The sequence below is a fragment of the Haplochromis burtoni genome, unplaced genomic scaffold (assembly GCF_018398535.1).
Source record: "Haplochromis burtoni strain Fernald_Lab_line unplaced genomic scaffold, NCSU_Asbu1 Contig_498, whole genome shotgun sequence".
NCBI lineage: Eukaryota > Metazoa > Chordata > Actinopteri > Cichliformes > Cichlidae > Haplochromis > Haplochromis burtoni.
Genome location: NW_024582859.1, coordinates 386,765 through 402,536, shown reverse-complemented (window position 1 = coordinate 402,536; position 15,772 = coordinate 386,765). Strand labels below are relative to the sequence as shown.

General features: G+C 41.3%; 1 protein-coding gene across 2 annotated transcripts in view; it reads left to right on the top strand.

The window, feature by feature from the left end:
* The window catches only part of spag9a (sperm associated antigen 9a), a 21,295-nt gene extending 5,529 nt beyond the window's left edge, over positions 1-15,766 (top strand). The window contains exons 3-29 of one of the 2 annotated variants that reach the window (XM_042213935.1): positions 598-668; positions 765-853; positions 975-1,125; positions 3,172-3,258; positions 4,261-4,396; positions 4,521-4,614; positions 4,712-4,833; positions 5,321-5,332; positions 6,118-6,175; positions 7,746-7,898; positions 8,151-8,202; positions 8,303-8,433; positions 8,590-8,646; positions 10,239-10,400; positions 10,527-10,656; positions 10,913-11,002; positions 11,104-11,220; positions 11,319-11,505; positions 11,585-11,800; positions 11,880-12,099; positions 12,394-12,510; positions 12,751-12,831; positions 12,947-13,014; positions 13,200-13,348; positions 13,501-13,672; positions 13,952-14,065; positions 15,451-15,766. In XM_042213935.1, coding sequence (XP_042069869.1) covers positions 598-668; positions 765-853; positions 975-1,125; positions 3,172-3,258; positions 4,261-4,396; positions 4,521-4,614; positions 4,712-4,833; positions 5,321-5,332; positions 6,118-6,175; positions 7,746-7,898; positions 8,151-8,202; positions 8,303-8,433; positions 8,590-8,646; positions 10,239-10,400; positions 10,527-10,656; positions 10,913-11,002; positions 11,104-11,220; positions 11,319-11,505; positions 11,585-11,800; positions 11,880-12,099; positions 12,394-12,510; positions 12,751-12,831; positions 12,947-13,014; positions 13,200-13,348; positions 13,501-13,672; positions 13,952-14,065; positions 15,451-15,755 — 3,341 coding nt within the window. In that variant the 3' untranslated portion in view covers positions 15,756-15,766. The remainder of the gene's footprint in view (positions 1-597; positions 669-764; positions 854-974; positions 1,126-3,171; positions 3,259-4,260; positions 4,397-4,520; positions 4,615-4,711; positions 4,834-5,320; positions 5,333-6,117; positions 6,176-7,745; positions 7,899-8,150; positions 8,203-8,302; positions 8,434-8,589; positions 8,647-10,238; positions 10,401-10,526; positions 10,657-10,912; positions 11,003-11,103; positions 11,221-11,318; positions 11,506-11,584; positions 11,801-11,879; positions 12,100-12,393; positions 12,511-12,750; positions 12,832-12,946; positions 13,015-13,199; positions 13,349-13,500; positions 13,673-13,951; positions 14,066-15,450) is intronic. The other variant, XM_042213934.1, reaches the window with a different exon arrangement.
* The last annotated feature ends 6 nt before the right edge of the window (positions 15,767-15,772 follow it).

Here is a 15,772-nt window from a genome sequence, read left to right as displayed (position 1 = left end):
ACACACACACACACACACACACACACACACACACACACACACACACACACACACACACACTCACTCATCAAGGATTGCGAGAAGCTTCAGCTGTCCCCCTGCACAGCTTTTCTTTCTTCATTTTATTACTGGGATCTAGGAATGTGATGACTCATGACTGCAGAATAAAATTGCTCGATAGTGTCAAAGTACACACTGGCAAGGCATCATCGCACAACACACAGAAGCTTTAGCTGTTGTAATTGATAGTATCCGATAGCTTTAAACCCGTCTGTTGCAGCAGCTCGCTGCGTGGCTTAGGCTAAACCTGATGTGCTAATAAGGGATTAGATGTTTTTGTCACTTCGTAAGGCGCCCAGTGCTGAAAACTATTTAGGTGCGATTACCCCCACCCCCCCAGCCCCCCTATACTGCATAGCAGAGAAAAACTGCACGCCTTTTTACGTACGACTGTCATACACATGCAAAAACCTAATGATCACAGAGAAGAATTACAGTAATGTGACAGTGAGGTTCTGAAGTATTTAACAAGTGATTTAAAGTCTATAAGCTGGTTGTAAAGTAGCTGAGACTGATGAGGGCCTTCCTTTGTTTCAGTTGGCAGGTTAGAAGAACGAGAGCTGGACCTGAAGAAGGAATACAACTCCCTCCATCAGCGGCACACAGAGGTAGGTTAGAGAGAAAGGGAGGAGCGGAGCATAACTCTGAATAGTGGTCATGACTAACTAGCTCCCTTTTGGGTGTTTTTGCTTTGAATTCTGCAGATGATCCATAATTACATGGAGCACGTGGAGAGGATCAAAATGCAACAGATCAGCGAGACCTCCGAGTCGAGCGCAGTCGGCCGAGTCAGGTGAGAGCGCATAAGTTTGTTTGCCAAGCCACTTTCATATCACACGTCATCGACAGGCAGCGTTTGTGGTCTGTTCTCCAATAAAAAGGGACGTTTTATAATTTTTTTTTAATCTCCCAAGGAGAGAGCGACCTCTTTCTTTGGGAATCTTCCCATCATCTGGCGGAGCGTCTCTGCTCATCCCAGATCCTCAGGCCAGAGCAGAGACACTGGGCACAGAGAGCTGGAGGTTCACTGACTCATCGCAGCCTCGCTCCAACACAAGTCTCAAGGTGGGTGTGTGGGTCGTACCCACCTTGTGATCTATCCTTAGAGAATAAACCTGTGTCTGGTTCAGGCCACGTTATGTCAGCCAGAAAACCGATGTGTAGAAGACACATTCATGCCTCGTCTATGAAGTCTGGATGTAAAAGGCCAACATATCTAATTTCTGCTTCTTAAAGCATCTTTTCCATAAATAAGCTGAAGGCTGTCGTCCAGGTCATGTTAAATAAAAGAAAAGCAAGTGAAATGAAAAATCTTAAATAATGACATCACTTGATTCAAATTGAAAATTAATAATTGATTATTTAATTAGTGCTTTTGCTGTATTATTAAAAAACACTGGCATTATGGAGAATGATATGATCGCTCTAATTGGATTTCCTGTTTGTGGTGGTTTTGCCAGAGGTCGAAAATAGAAGATAGAATAGAGTTTTTAAGCTTCGAGTCCATTTATAAATAGAGAGCCTTTGATAAGGCTCGGGTGTGCTTATGTGTTTTTTATGCAGGCATCTAACAAGGCGCCCTCTGTTTCTAGACTCTTCTTTAGCCATTGATGAATATGCAGACTTCCCCTGGTGTAGCAATCAGAGGAGATCATTAAATGTGTCACATGAATATTTATAAACGTTTTCTGCAGGTACATTAACACATTTTTATGTGTTATTTTATTCAGTATTTACAGTTAATTTAATTCGTGTTTTAAGTGGGGAAACAAAAATATTTTTTTTATATATATCCACAATATAATGGTGTTGATGCTCCTTAAAGTCACTTGGGTACTTGATGGGCATGTCAGCGATGATTGTATCTGTGGCAGTCAGAACCTGCAGGGTGACAATGTTATTACATTGCACTGCTGCGTTTTTGTTAAAACTGGGACACCAGCTCTGCGGCGCAGTGCATTCTGGGAATGATGCCGCTGTATGGCGTGCAGCCAGTCCTTGAGAGAGGGAGGAAAAAAGAGGCTGGCTGGATTGTGATGGGGCCTTATGTAATCAGAGCTACAGGGCGGTTATTGTTAAGCCACGGCCTTTTGAACATGGGTGTCTTTGATATGCAAACATGGCGTCAGAGTTCAGGAGCGATGTCATGTTTATTTATGGGAGCGCGAGGTGCTGCAGAGGTGAGCGAAAAGCAAACGACAGGTTAATGACCTGCATGTGCTGGCCATGATCTAGTTTCCACATTAGTCATTTAAGTAAAACCATTTCATCTTAGCTCTGAAACTGGCATAATTATGTTTCTGCGTCATTGCATTTTACTTCATTCAAGGGGAGCGCTTAAATAAACAAAAGAATTAAAATGATTCATATGTAATATTACTGTAATGTAATATGCAAGTGCTGAAATTATAAAATACAAAAACTGAAAAAAATTGAATCAATATAAATATATTTGTGTACTTTTCATAACTAAGCAGTTGTTTTACTATTACTATTTCTGACTTCCTGCACAAATAGTTTTAGCTTTGCAACATGTCATTAGTCAAAACCTATTTTGATTCTATACAGAAAGTACGGTGGCCCTGAGAGGTCAAATGCACTGCACTTCAAGAACTCTAACACTGAAAATGACAAAAGCACACATAACACAACGGAAGAACAAAAGCTCACAAAAGTAACAAGCTAACAGTTAGCGGTTAATAGTGAACATGTATCTGCAGCATTATAAGAATCACGCAATTACGTTATTGTGTCCCCAGAAACACTTCAGTTTTGTTTCATATAACTTCTGTTGTGTTTTTTGTCCTTCTGCAACATTTTTTCTATTGGACGATATTTAGTGCGTTAAGTGCGTTTGACCTCTCAGGGCCACCGTAGGAAAGAGATTTACAAAACAATAAACGCTGATTTGACTTGACTAAAGACTCATCTGTTGCTTGTTGACGATCTATAAACTATAATCACACATGCACTCACACACACATGCTTACTTGTATGTATGAACTGTCCCATTCACTTCACAGACATGCACACTATGAGGTGTTTGCATTTCTGTTGAACTGCTTCTGCACTTGTGAGCTGCATTCTTACTCTTCCCCCTCCCCCAAGCAGTTGGACTATGGTGACCCCCCAAAGGAAAGGGAGGGTAAGAGTGCGCAGGACTCTACTTGGGGGAATTCACTGGCAGACGACTGCAAGGTAGTTGGATGAGTGGCGGCTGGTACGAGCAGCAGCGCTCCTGCGCTGGCCGTGCGCAGCACAGTTTATGTTTGCGTGTGTGTGGGCTTCTGTAGTTTGCTCCACTATGCTGTTTCATCTTTTCAAACACGTCGCTTTGTGCATTTGTAGACTCTCACGTCACAGACCAGCTGTGCTATATGCAACCATGTCTGAAGGCCTCATTGGGATCTTTCAAAATAAAAGTGCACATATGGAGCTGGTTAATTATTAATGTGCAAAAGTCAATAGCAGCTTGGTTGCATCTGGCCTCCAGTTTGTTTTTGATTTTGGGTAAAATGCATGAGTTGTATATATTTGACTTTATTTTTGCTGTATTTATGTAGCTCTTCAAACATTACTAATCACTCATTTTACATTAGCGTACATTTCATCTGTCACTTACTGCTGTAGTTATGTATTATTAGTTTTTGGATTTTCGGTGGATTTGTGTAGTTTACTAGAGTTTAGTAAACTAGCAGTAGCTCCTGTTGTTGTCCTTATTTATGTTCAGTAAATGTTGTTTGAAGCCTTCTGCAGTCTGTGTCGTGTTTTTTGGACGTTGTGTTTGCGTGCCACTTTCTGTGTTGCTCATATTGTCTCTTTGCATCCAGCCAGAAAGCTCTCCTCAGTCCATTCGCAACATTTAGTGTTTCCAGTATATTTCATTTATATGTGATTATCTGTGTTTTGTTGTGCTCCAATTTCACTAATATAATCTCATATAGGATAGTGTGTCAGATCTTTGTGGTGGAAGTGTGATTTTTTTCTTTCACCTTATAAGAAGTTGGTAAAAAAAAGCTCGGTAGTTGAGGATTTTTACTTTGTGAAAAGTGCCCTCTACATAATGTAAGAGCGGAGAGAAATTGGACTCTTGCTGCTTCTGTTTCTGTGTCAGCTTTATCTTTGGTTTATTTTCTATTTTGGTACAGCTTCAGTTAAGGCATCGCTTTGTTGTTGTAAATGAATCATTTTTCATTACAGGATGAGCTATCAGACTTCACCGGCTCCAAGTCGGCCACACCGATGTCAACCACTGCCTCGGACATGGAGAGGGAAGATGGGAACAGTAAGAGCACAGAGGTGCAAGCTGCTCCAGGGACCAGAACCATATCAGTAGGTAGGGTCACATATTCTAATACTCTTATGTTCAGGTTTACAAAACAACACCACAAAAACATTATGATGTTTACTTGCATATCCTTCCTTCTGATCTATATCATCTATGCTTGTGTGCTTTGCAGGTCAGCCTGAAAATGAAGACAGCTCAGATGTGAAGGACATCATTGAGTCCACCCCTGAGCTGGACATGGATCTCATTGGGTACAGACCCTGCAGGTAATACAAAGAGGACCTTTTGGGGGTGTTTTTCTTTTTTAAATGAAAGATCCTTCAGGCAAAAAACACGACCTCCTATTGTTCTTTCTTTTGTCAGCACTCCTACTAAAGGCATTGAAAACATGGCATTTGACCGCAATACAGACTCCCTGTTTGAGGAGCTGTCCTCTGCAGGCACCGGGCTCATCGGGGACGTGGACGAAGGAGCTGATCTTTTAGGTGAGTGAAAACTTTACAAAAAAGTGACTGAAAAAACGTGGATTGGTTAGTCCGAGAGTATTATGTAGAAAAGGTCACATAAAAGCTACATTTTTGATGTTTTTCAGATGTTTGACAGATATACTATGTAAAGGTGTACATTTCAATGTCAGATATGTAAAGAAAAAATACTGAAATCTTAAAAGCCAGAGGTGAAATACATGCTGAATGATTCTGTGCGAAGCCTGAATACTTCTTTATAATCACTGCTTATTTTCTTTCTAAAAGGTCGTAAAGGTGATCTGCTGAATTCCCACTTCGATACTTTACTAGCAGATGTTGTTCTACTTTCTTTAAATTCATTGTAACTTCAACACCAGCTGTTTTCTGCGACGCTACACCGCTTGCTTTGGTCCAGCTGTTGTACAAAGTGTTAGCCATCTACCCATGTTAACATCACCTCTCTCTCTCCCGTGTCTCATTCTCTGGCTTTTGTCCATAATCCAAGTGGAGTACTCTGGTGTGTATGACCTCCAACCTTTCCTTAGCTAAACATTTTTCTGTAAAGTTCCTTTGACCTTTACCCATTACTCATTCTTTCCACATCCACCATTGTTAAAGGTTCTTCTTCATTGCGTCTTATATTAGGGTACATTAATATATTTTCGTCTGCCTACTACTTCAAAAAGATTTTGGTGCATGAATGATGGAGTGTAGTGCTTCCTTTTTTGGCCTAATTGATCTTTATACAGCTTTTATTTTTTTCATTTATTTTTTTGCTCTTGTACTTTTCTTCTCTTAAGTGCCGAAAATGTCAAATGTATGTTATCTTTAGAGATTTTACAGCATCTCTTCCTTTTTGCTTGTGGAGTCAGCAGCTACACATTCAGCTCTGGCTCCTTCATCATTTTGGTCATTTCACTGTCTCAAACTATATCCGCATTTCTCTCTCTCTCTCTCTCTTCCCTACTCTTTTTCCGCCTGGCTTGGATTGCATGGTATTCTCAGACCTTAGTTTGATTGGTAAGACCTCACCCACTCTTTCCATTCTTCTCATGTCTGTCATGTGACATGTTGTGCTGTGGGTTTGTGCGTTGCGGTAGTTTCATGTGCTGTGAGACCTACAGTAACAAATATCTCACTAGGAGATATTTCATGTCCAACGTCATGCCTGGTTGGATTTATTCTTAGTGTGAATAGTGTACTTCTTTATATGTAGTGTTAAAGTAGTGACAGATCCAGTTTGTGTTCAATTCAGATTTGTTAAGTGATAAAATTATAATGTTGTTCTTTAATTCTGTTCAGGAATGGGCCGGGAAGTTGAAAATCTAATTATGGAGAATTCACAACTGCTTGAGACTAAGTAAGTAGAATTTAATATCCACTTCTTCATCCTTTGTAGGGCTGTAATGACTCTCTCTAAATTTGGTTTGGTTTAGTTTTTTTTAAATGTTTTTGTTTTATTGTTGGAGATCATTAAGAAGAAAAAAGCAATGTTGAAAATATTGCACCTACAAACATCCATTGATTAGTATCTAATAATGTCGTTTAACATATTGATGTATTCTCATAACGTAGAATTAAGCCTTAAAAAATACATAGGAGTGAGTGCCATTTTTTAGTGGTCACCATGTTCCCCCACCATCTTGAATACAATGGTGGAAATGGACTTCTCTCTTCTGCCTAATCGCTGAGTTGTGTATGTTGCTAGAGACCAGCCACAAACAAAGAAAAATGTGAAGGAGAACTCTTAGATGTTCGAGTGCCATGGAGTCAGATTTTTAATTCATGTCTGCACATTCACACGAAAGGTACAAAGAGTCATGAACTGAAGTCAGAGCCCTAACACATGAAAATGTGCATGCCTGTTTAATTATTACTGTCAGCAGATTAGACTCTCTCTTCTCTAGAAGAGCAGCAGCTGTTTATAAGCTATCATTATGTCAGATAATATTAGGCTTAATAAACACTTCCTTTGATAAACAGTCTGATGACATTTTCACATTGTATGAGAGTTTACTCGCTAGGTGTCCGAGTTCAACAATGTGAGATCTTGTTTAAGGAATGTTTCACTAACAGCTGCTAACAGATTTTAACAGCTGCTAACAGAGGCTAACAGCTGCTAACAGAGGCTAACAGCTGCTAACAGATTTTAACAGCTGCTAACAGAGGCTAACAGCTGCTAACAGATTTTAACAGCTGCTAACAGAGGCTAACAGCTGCTAACAGAGGCTAACAGCAGAGCTTACTGACAGAAAAGTGAAGGAAATTTAGCTAACAAGGTAACAGTGGACAGCCTACCCAAAATAGCAAAAAGGTCCCAGAGTCACTTTGCTATCAGAGTACACTGACGATAGATTAACAGTGGCAAGAGTTTTTGAGGTGACTCAGGCATAACAGCATAGAATACCTAGCATAGAAGTATTTACCAACACATATCCACTTTTGAATTTCCTAATTTATTGGTAAGTGTTGATCAAATTCAAATATATTAAAAGAAATAATGACTATTAAAGAGGATTTTTTTTTCTTACACAAACAGTAGTAGAAACACGCTGGCAGGCCACGGCTATTATGGCATACAGCCTAGATTTAATGTTTTTGATCTCTCTTGGCTGACTAAAACATGTCTGCCCTACAGTAGCTGTCCTAGCTAGGATTATGCACTTCAATTGGGATAATTAAAAAAAACTGAATTCAGTTGACTGCAACCCACTGACATCTATGGGGTGAAATTTTACACACTGTACCTTTAAGAACTGTTTTTTGGTTTTTGGATCACTGTGTCCTGATTGGACATGCAGCACTATATTACTGACTTTTGAAATTCATGATTTCAGTGTAAGTTTTAGAATCACTGAATCCTTTGTTTAAGCTGCCTTTTGTCTTGAAAACAGAGATTAAAAAACAAACGTATTAAAATGTCCTTCCAGGAACGCCTTGAATGTGGTGAATAAAGACTTGATTCAGAAAGTCGACGAACTGACAAGTGAGAAGGAGATGTTGGAGGGAGATCTGGAGGCTTTGCTGCAGGCAAAATCCAAGCTGGAGGAAAAGAACAAAGAGCTGGAGGAGGAACTCAAAAAGTAAGAGCTATGAGAGGAATCTGTGATGTTTAGTTTCTGTGTTTAGTCACAAGGACGATGAAGCACGCTGCTGCAGGTAATTCACTGTCGGTCGCAAAGTATAAATCCTCGCTGACACACTTTACTACTGTGCTATTGGAGCTAAGTAGCAGGAGTCTCTGCTTGGCGAGTGCCTAATGGTATCTCTCCAAATAGAAACTCTGGCTACGCCCATTTCCTATAGACATTTGTGTAAAAACTTATATTTTCCAGAGTACGCCTGGAGATGGAGGAAGCAAAACATAAAGCTAACGAAGAAGAAGAGGTGAGTCCTGTATCCTGTGTCTGTTGTGTGGCTCATTTATTTGGTAGAATTCATGCATTTCTGTGTGGTCATGTTTGGGTTTAATTGTGTGCCGGTACAGAGTGATTTACCTACGGCTCAGAAGAAGCGTTTCACCAGAGTGGAGATGGCCCGAGTGCTGATGGAGAGGAACCAGTACAAAGAGCGACTTATGGAGCTGCAGGAAGCTGTGCGGTGGACTGAGATGATCAGGTGATGAAGCAATGAGTGGTGGATGGATGGAGCAAAGTGCATTTGATGTTTTGTTAGGGTTATAACTTTGTGTTATACATCTAAAAAAAACATATATCAACATATCCGGACACATAAACTAAAGATTGTTAAAGATTGTCGTCTTCTCTTCTTTAGGGCTTCAAGGGAAAATCCAACTATCTCAGAAAAAAAGAAATCCAGCATCTGGCAGTTGTGAGTCTTTTTGGATTTACTGCATTATTTACTGTTTGTCTTTTAGTTTTGATAGGGCTGCCACGTTGCCTTCCAAGTTGAATCCTGACTTTTTTTGTCATTCAAATATTCAAATACATCTTTTTTCTTATCTTTTCCGGGATGTGCCATTGAATTGGCAGCATTAGGTAAAGATGATTTGACAGACCTCCCCACTAAACCTCTCTCCTACCCTACCCCCGTTTAACACAGAAGTGCTCCTCCATTCTGAAAGGATCCAACTTTGATGTGTCTTTATCCATAATCTTTGCTCTCAGTGCAGTGCATCAGTTGTTGTTATCACAAACTGCTCAGATGTTACTCTCCTTTTGCCCCCGGGCTTTCCTGTCTCCTGCCTGCTGTGTGCCTTTTGATGTTTTCCTTACTCTGTCTGCTCATAGCGAGCAAAGGGAAACTACATATACGAGTATATGTACATGTTGTGTTGCTTATGTCTACCACGTCAGACTGCACATGCAAGTCAGTAGATTTGATTTCTATTATTGAGGAATTTTAATATCTAAATTGCCGTCCTTAGCCTTGGTAAGCTCACCTCTGTGGCTTTTGTGTTTTCTGAGTTTTTAATTTTAACATATTCTCAAAAATCAGAAAGAAAAATCAAAAAGCAGTACGATATCGTTCTGCAGTAATAAAACAGGCTTTAAGCATGTATCAAACTTTGTCTTATATATTGTAAAAATTCACACTCACTGGCCACTTTATTAGGTATACCCTACTAGTATCGATTTGGACCACTTTTTGCCTTCAGATCCAACAAGATTGTGTCAATGCTTCAGCAGCCTGAAGCATTGATACAAGGCAGGATGGCTTTGTGCTTTCATGGTGTTTAGCCAAATTGTGACCCTACTATCTAAATATAGCAGCACAGCTCGAGACATCAGACCAGGCAACTTTTTTCCAGTATTTCATTGTCCAGTTTTGTTGAGCCTTTCCTGTTTTTCACTGACAGAGGTGGTACCCGATGTGGTTTCTGCTGCTGCTGTTGTTGCCTATCTGCTTCAAGGTTGAACATCTTGTGCATTCACAGATGCTCTTCTGCATACCTCGGTTATAATGAGTTGTTATTTGAGTTCACCATAGAAATGGTTGTTGGGAAAATTTCAGTAGATCAGCAGTTTCTCAAATACTCAGACCAACTTGTGTGACACCAACAACCACAACAGCCACATTCACAGTCACTTGAAATACTTTCTTCTGCATTCTGATGCTCAGTTTGAAGTTCAGCGGGTCATCTTGACCACATCTACATGCCTAAATGCACTGACCTGCTGCGATGTGATTGGCTGATTAGATGGTTTTGTTTACAAGCAGTTGAACAGACATGCCTTATAAAGTAGCTGGTGAGTGTATATTAGTTAAAGTTTTAGTTAGATATAATAGGGGAGTGCTTAGCTCTACTTTGACTCCCAGCATGCTTTATGTCACTGTACAGTAAATGTTGGTGGTAGTTCCTTGATTGTCTGGTTTGTTGGTGACACCCCTGCCTTGCTCTTTCCCTGCGCTCCTGTCGGCTCTGTTTCCCTCTTGGCTTTCTGTAACTTCGCCACGTGCAGCTTCAGCAGACTGTTTAGCTCCTCCTCCAGTGCCCCTGCCGTAAAGTTTGAATCCCAGTCCAATACGAAGTACAGCACTCCGGGCAGCACGGTGAAGAGGAGCAGCACTTTCTCCCAGTTCCCCACGGAGAAGTCCAAGACATTTGACTTCCTCAATGAAGAGTAAGTAATGAGGACGTTTGACTTTGAGTTCTGTGGATTTTACCAAGTTGGAAATTCATTAATGCACCTGTCTATAAAATGCATTATCAGCTGATGGCTTTGTGTCTCTCGTGGTTCTCCCTTTAGTAAGGAACAGTGCAGTTCTCCATCACGTAAAGAGCAGAAGAGAAGCCAGTACAGACAGGTCAAGGCTCACGTGCAGAAGGAGGACGGACGAGTCACTGCGCATGGCTGGAGCCTGCCCAGCAAATACAAGGTGGGAAATGAAAAAATTGCTTTGCATTAGGTCAGAGATGCGATCGGCACTTTTTATTTTGCTTTGTTCGCTTTAGAAGAAGAAATCGTTTATTTTAAATGGCCAGCATATCCTGTGCAGCATAATAAGGTGTATCCTTTGTCTGTTCCAGCCCTGTGTTCATGTTCACCTGAGAAAATTTAAAAGTAGTGGTTTTAAAAGTCTTAAAATAAACTTTATTTACAATATTTAAGTTTTGACTGTTCTACCATCACAGGTAGCAAACGGTGGACAAGTGGAAAACAAAATGAACTTACCTGTGCCGGTTTACTTGAGACCTCTGGACCAGAAAGATGCTTCTATGAAGGTGCTTAAATGAATGAATAGACAACTCTAAGCATACATGCAGGATATTGTTGTTATATTTTAACATTTTGATGTTTCTAACAAGCTCTTTCTGTCCCACAGCTGTGGTGCGCTGCCGGGGTCAACCTGTCCGGGGGTCGGGCATTTTCCTCATCAGAGCTTTCTAAGCAGACAAAGGGTTCTCAGAGCAGCTTGGATCAGCTGGAGCAGGAGAGTAAGGTGAGTAGTTTAAGGAAGGAAGAAGCTCTTGTGACTTCTGATAGTTCTTTATGTTTTATGCTTTGAGTCGATTCGCTAATGTGTTACGTTGCTGTAAGGATCGGGAAAAAGGGGAGAAAGAGAAGGAGCTGATTGTTCAGGACGAGATGTCCAGTCGTGTGTGGGTGTGCACTAGCACCCACTCCTCCACCAAGGTTATGGTTCTGGATGCCACTCAGCCCTCTGACCTGCTCGACAGCTTCTACGCCTGCAACACTCACATTGTCTGCATCGCCAGTGTGCCAGGTAGGTCCAGTGGTCACGCTTTGTGTTTGTTGGGGTAAAAATAGTTTTTCTTACTGGGTCATTTGTGGTGTTTTGTCAGGTGTGTTGGAAACTGATTATCCAGCAGGTGAAGCTGTACCCCAAGACCTGGAGTCCAGCCAAGGGGATGCGGCGTCACTGGCTGGCAGCGTGGCCAGTGTAGGCTCAGCAGGCAGCGATAGCGCCTCGGCAGCCGAGGGCACCACTGCCATTCCCCAGACAGCTAGTGCAGGTGTTGCCGACCAGCCGGCTGAGCACAGCGCCACCTCAGCCTCTGGTAGTTCTCTACTAAAAAAAATGTTTAGATAGAGTACAGTATGTGTGGTTTGACAGCTGTGCTGTGCTGTGATCCACAGCTCCCACTGTTGAGTTGTCCAGAGAGACCAGTCCAGCAGAAGATGGGGTTCCCACAGCGGAAGAGGCAACAGAAGCAACGGAGGCTAATGCTGGCGTGGGCGAAGAAGGAGAGGAAGATCAGGGGGCTGACCAAAACCAGCCAGGAATCTACACGGAGCACGTGTTCACCGACCCACTCGGGGTGGAACCCACTGACTCCTTAGTTGCTGAATCACAGAGGTGAGAGTGAATATTGGTAGATGCTTTAGTCAATTCTTAAGATTTTTAAGGCATATATGACAATTGCAAATTTAAAATCTTGAAATGTATGAACCCTAGAAGAATTATGTCCACACATTAATTTACACACCTTTAAAATAAAACAGCCTAAACTTGCTGTTGCAAAATAAAAGCACTGGTATTTTTAGCTTGCAGAGGAAACCATAAGAGCAGCTGTGGAAACTCGGCTGCACGTGTTTACTCCATGTTTTCTTAATGAACGGTGTATTTGAAGGACTGTTTTCCATTATCCAGGGGATCCAGACAGGATGGGGTGACTTCTCTGGCAGAAGACTCGGACCCATCAGAGATTGAGGTCCTGAGGATGAGCAGTGCACTTCCCACCATGTGGCTCGGTGCTCAGAATGGGTGGTAAGTGAGGCAGCAGCCACTAGAGGGAGCTATTAGTTCAGGGGAAAAAGGAGGAGAAAATTTGATGAGGTTGTAACTTCATGGAGAAAATTTGCTTTTGGTTATCATGCTGATTTTGGTGTTTATTTATTTATCAGCGGCTGTGTTTTTGTCATAGTGTTTAATCATTTGGATACATTTTCATGTCTTTATTTAGTTGATAATCAGGAGTTTTCCTCTGCTCGACTTTCCTGTCTTTAGTCTGTACGTCCACTCGTCTGTGGCTCGGTGGAGGAAATGTCTTCATGCCATCAAACTGAAAGACTCGATCCTCAGCATAGTGTGAGTAAAAAGTTGGTTGTGTTTTTATTTAAGGACTTGCACACACATAACAAATGAACATTTAAAAATAGACTAATAAACATACTTTTAAAAGTGTCTTCATAACCTGTTGCAGGCATGTTAAAGGGAGGGTCCTGGTAGCACTGGCTGATGGGACATTAGCAATTTTCCACAGAGGCATTGGTAAGTCTGTAACTTAGACTGCTTGCAGTCGGTCTCCGACAGCAAAAAGTCCGGTTCATCAGCAGCCAACCAGTGGTTTTTACTAGTCACAGGGTGGTTGCCGTCTTATTTTCACTGTAGTGTGACTGAGCCACGACTAATTTTATGCCACAAATTGCCAAAGTCTTCTTGTTTCTTCCAAGCAGACGGACAGTGGGATCTAACCAACTACCATCTGCTGGATCTGGGCCGGCCCCACCACTCTATCCGCTGTATGACCGTAGTCCACGATAAGGTTTGGTGCGGCTACAGAAATAAGATCTACGTCATCCAGCCAAAGGCCATGAGGATAGAGGTACAGCTGTCATTGAAAGTTAATAAACCATATGTTGTGCAAGTTATTTTTCTGTTCCAGTCAACTTCAACCAATTAAACCTTATTGTTGTCATGGGAACATCCCAATTTACTTCTAACATTACGCAATTGCAATCTATCGCACCCTTGCAGAAATCCTTTGACGCTCATCCTCGGAAGGAGAGCCAGGTACGGCAGCTGGCCTGGGTTGGAGATGGCATCTGGGTGTCCATCCGACTGGATTCAACTCTACGCTTGTTTCACGCCCACACCTACCAGCACCTCCAGGATGTGGACATTGAGCCCTATGTCAGCAAGATGCTGGGTATACAAACTGTTTGTTGCCTAGCAGTTAATCAGCACTTTCATAAATCATCTCAACAGACTTCTGGTTTTATGCTCACTCATTTATAGGAAATAAAAAAAAATAAAATAAAAAAAAGGAAATAATCCCTAGATAGAGTTGCTGTATGGCAACATACATGTAGAATTCAGCGCTTACTTTCTGTACACACACGTAGTAGAGTGATATTTTGAACAGTTTAGGAGGTCGCAACGTTTCTTCTTCAGATCTTGGATCGAACATCTTCTGTGTGTGTTGCAGGTACAGGTAAATTGGGTTTCTCATTTGTGAGAATCACCGCTCTCGTCGTATCCTGCAACCGACTGTGGGTGGGTACAGGAAATGGCGTAATCATCTCCATCCCGCTCTCTGAAGGTACAGCACAATCTCATCAGCTGCCTGCTTAAATGTCCACTTTTGTTTCATAAAGCAATGCATCATCAAAATGTTCTTTTAGCAGTGTTTATTCACTGAACTCAACTCATTACTGCATTAGGAATAAATACATACTGTTAGCTTTTATGCTCTATTTGCATTGCAGAACATTAGTTTCATCATTTTAAAGTGTCCAAGTCTTTATGATTTAAATATTCTGTGGGAAAACTGAGATGTTGTGAGGTTAAACTGTTTATTTTTGAGTATTCCTGAGTACAAATATATTCATATTTGGCATATGGTTGAATTGAAGCATGCTATTAGTTACGTAAATGCGCGGCGTGTTCTTAATATCAAATCCCTCACTGCTGCCTCCACCGTCTCCTTTTATTCTTCTTTCATATTTCAACTCATCTCCCAGATGGCCATTCTGATGCCTCAGGGACCGTCATTGTGTAGCATCACCTTCTCTCTTAAAATCCATAAATCCTCTGTCTCTTCTCGCTGCGTATCTGTGCTGTAAAAGACAGTGGCATTGCCATGGATACAAGTCTCACATAGCTTACATAGTGCAGTTTGATGGGTTTATGCTTCAAAGCTGGGCTCTCAGTAGATATTGAGGAGTGCTGCTCTCTTTAAATATTAAAACTTTTCCAAGGGTGTACCTGCGTTTCCTGTCACCATCTTCTTTCTTTTATATCAGTGTCTGTGTGTAGGCTGTGCAGTTCTCTGTGTTTTTATAATCAGGGTCTGTTCTTATGTCTGCTTTAACCTCTAACTTTAGGTTTTACTTAGAGGTCAGAGAATAAAGCGTTCTTCCAGAATTTAGCAGACAGGCTCCTCTGCGCTCTGACTAGCTTGATCTATATACAGTTCGACTGCCTGTGTCACAGACTGGTTTCAGACCAGGCCATAACTGCGATAACTGGTTTTTGCAGATAATCCTAGCTTCTTTCTTTTGGCTCCCTGTATGTTCAGACCTGATTTTATTATTTTGATTATCACCTTTAAAGCACATCTGGGTCTGGCCCCACGCTACATAGCAGAAATATGAGCCCTTTGACCTTGGAATAACTGGTGTGAGGATTTATTTAAATCCCTTCTTAAATACACTTCTGCCGACTTCCTTTCTGTGATATTGTATCTACATAGTTTTTCTGGTATTAATTGTTGTAACTACTTTTATCTTTTGGTAGTTTGTCTTGCATTTTTCTTTTTTTGATTGGCGTTTTACCTGTTTCCTAACTTCACCTGTTTTTGTTTGACCTCGTTTGTTTTTCGGTTTTCATTTACCTTCTAAATTTCCTGCTTTCGTTTATCCATGAAAGCACTTTTTTCAAAGAAGCACATAAAGTGGGCAGATGACACTTTACTGTATTCTTCAGCTAACAGAACAACAGGAACAGTGCCAAATCGCCCGGGCAGTGCTGTACGGGTCTACGGTGATGACAGCTCTGTGACAGACTGTGCAATGCCAGGCAGCTTTGTGCCATACTGCTCCATGGCTCACGCCCAACTATGTTTCCACGGACACCGGGATGCTGTCAAGTTTTTTGTGACAGTGCCAGGTAAGAGACAAGTGCAGAGAATCTGTGGGAACATATTAGGTAATGTTAGCCATTATCAAAGGAAAATTAGCAGCCATGTTGAAGTTGATGTGAAGTTTTCTATGATTGTAAAGAGAATATGAGTGTGAGTGTTTGTTGA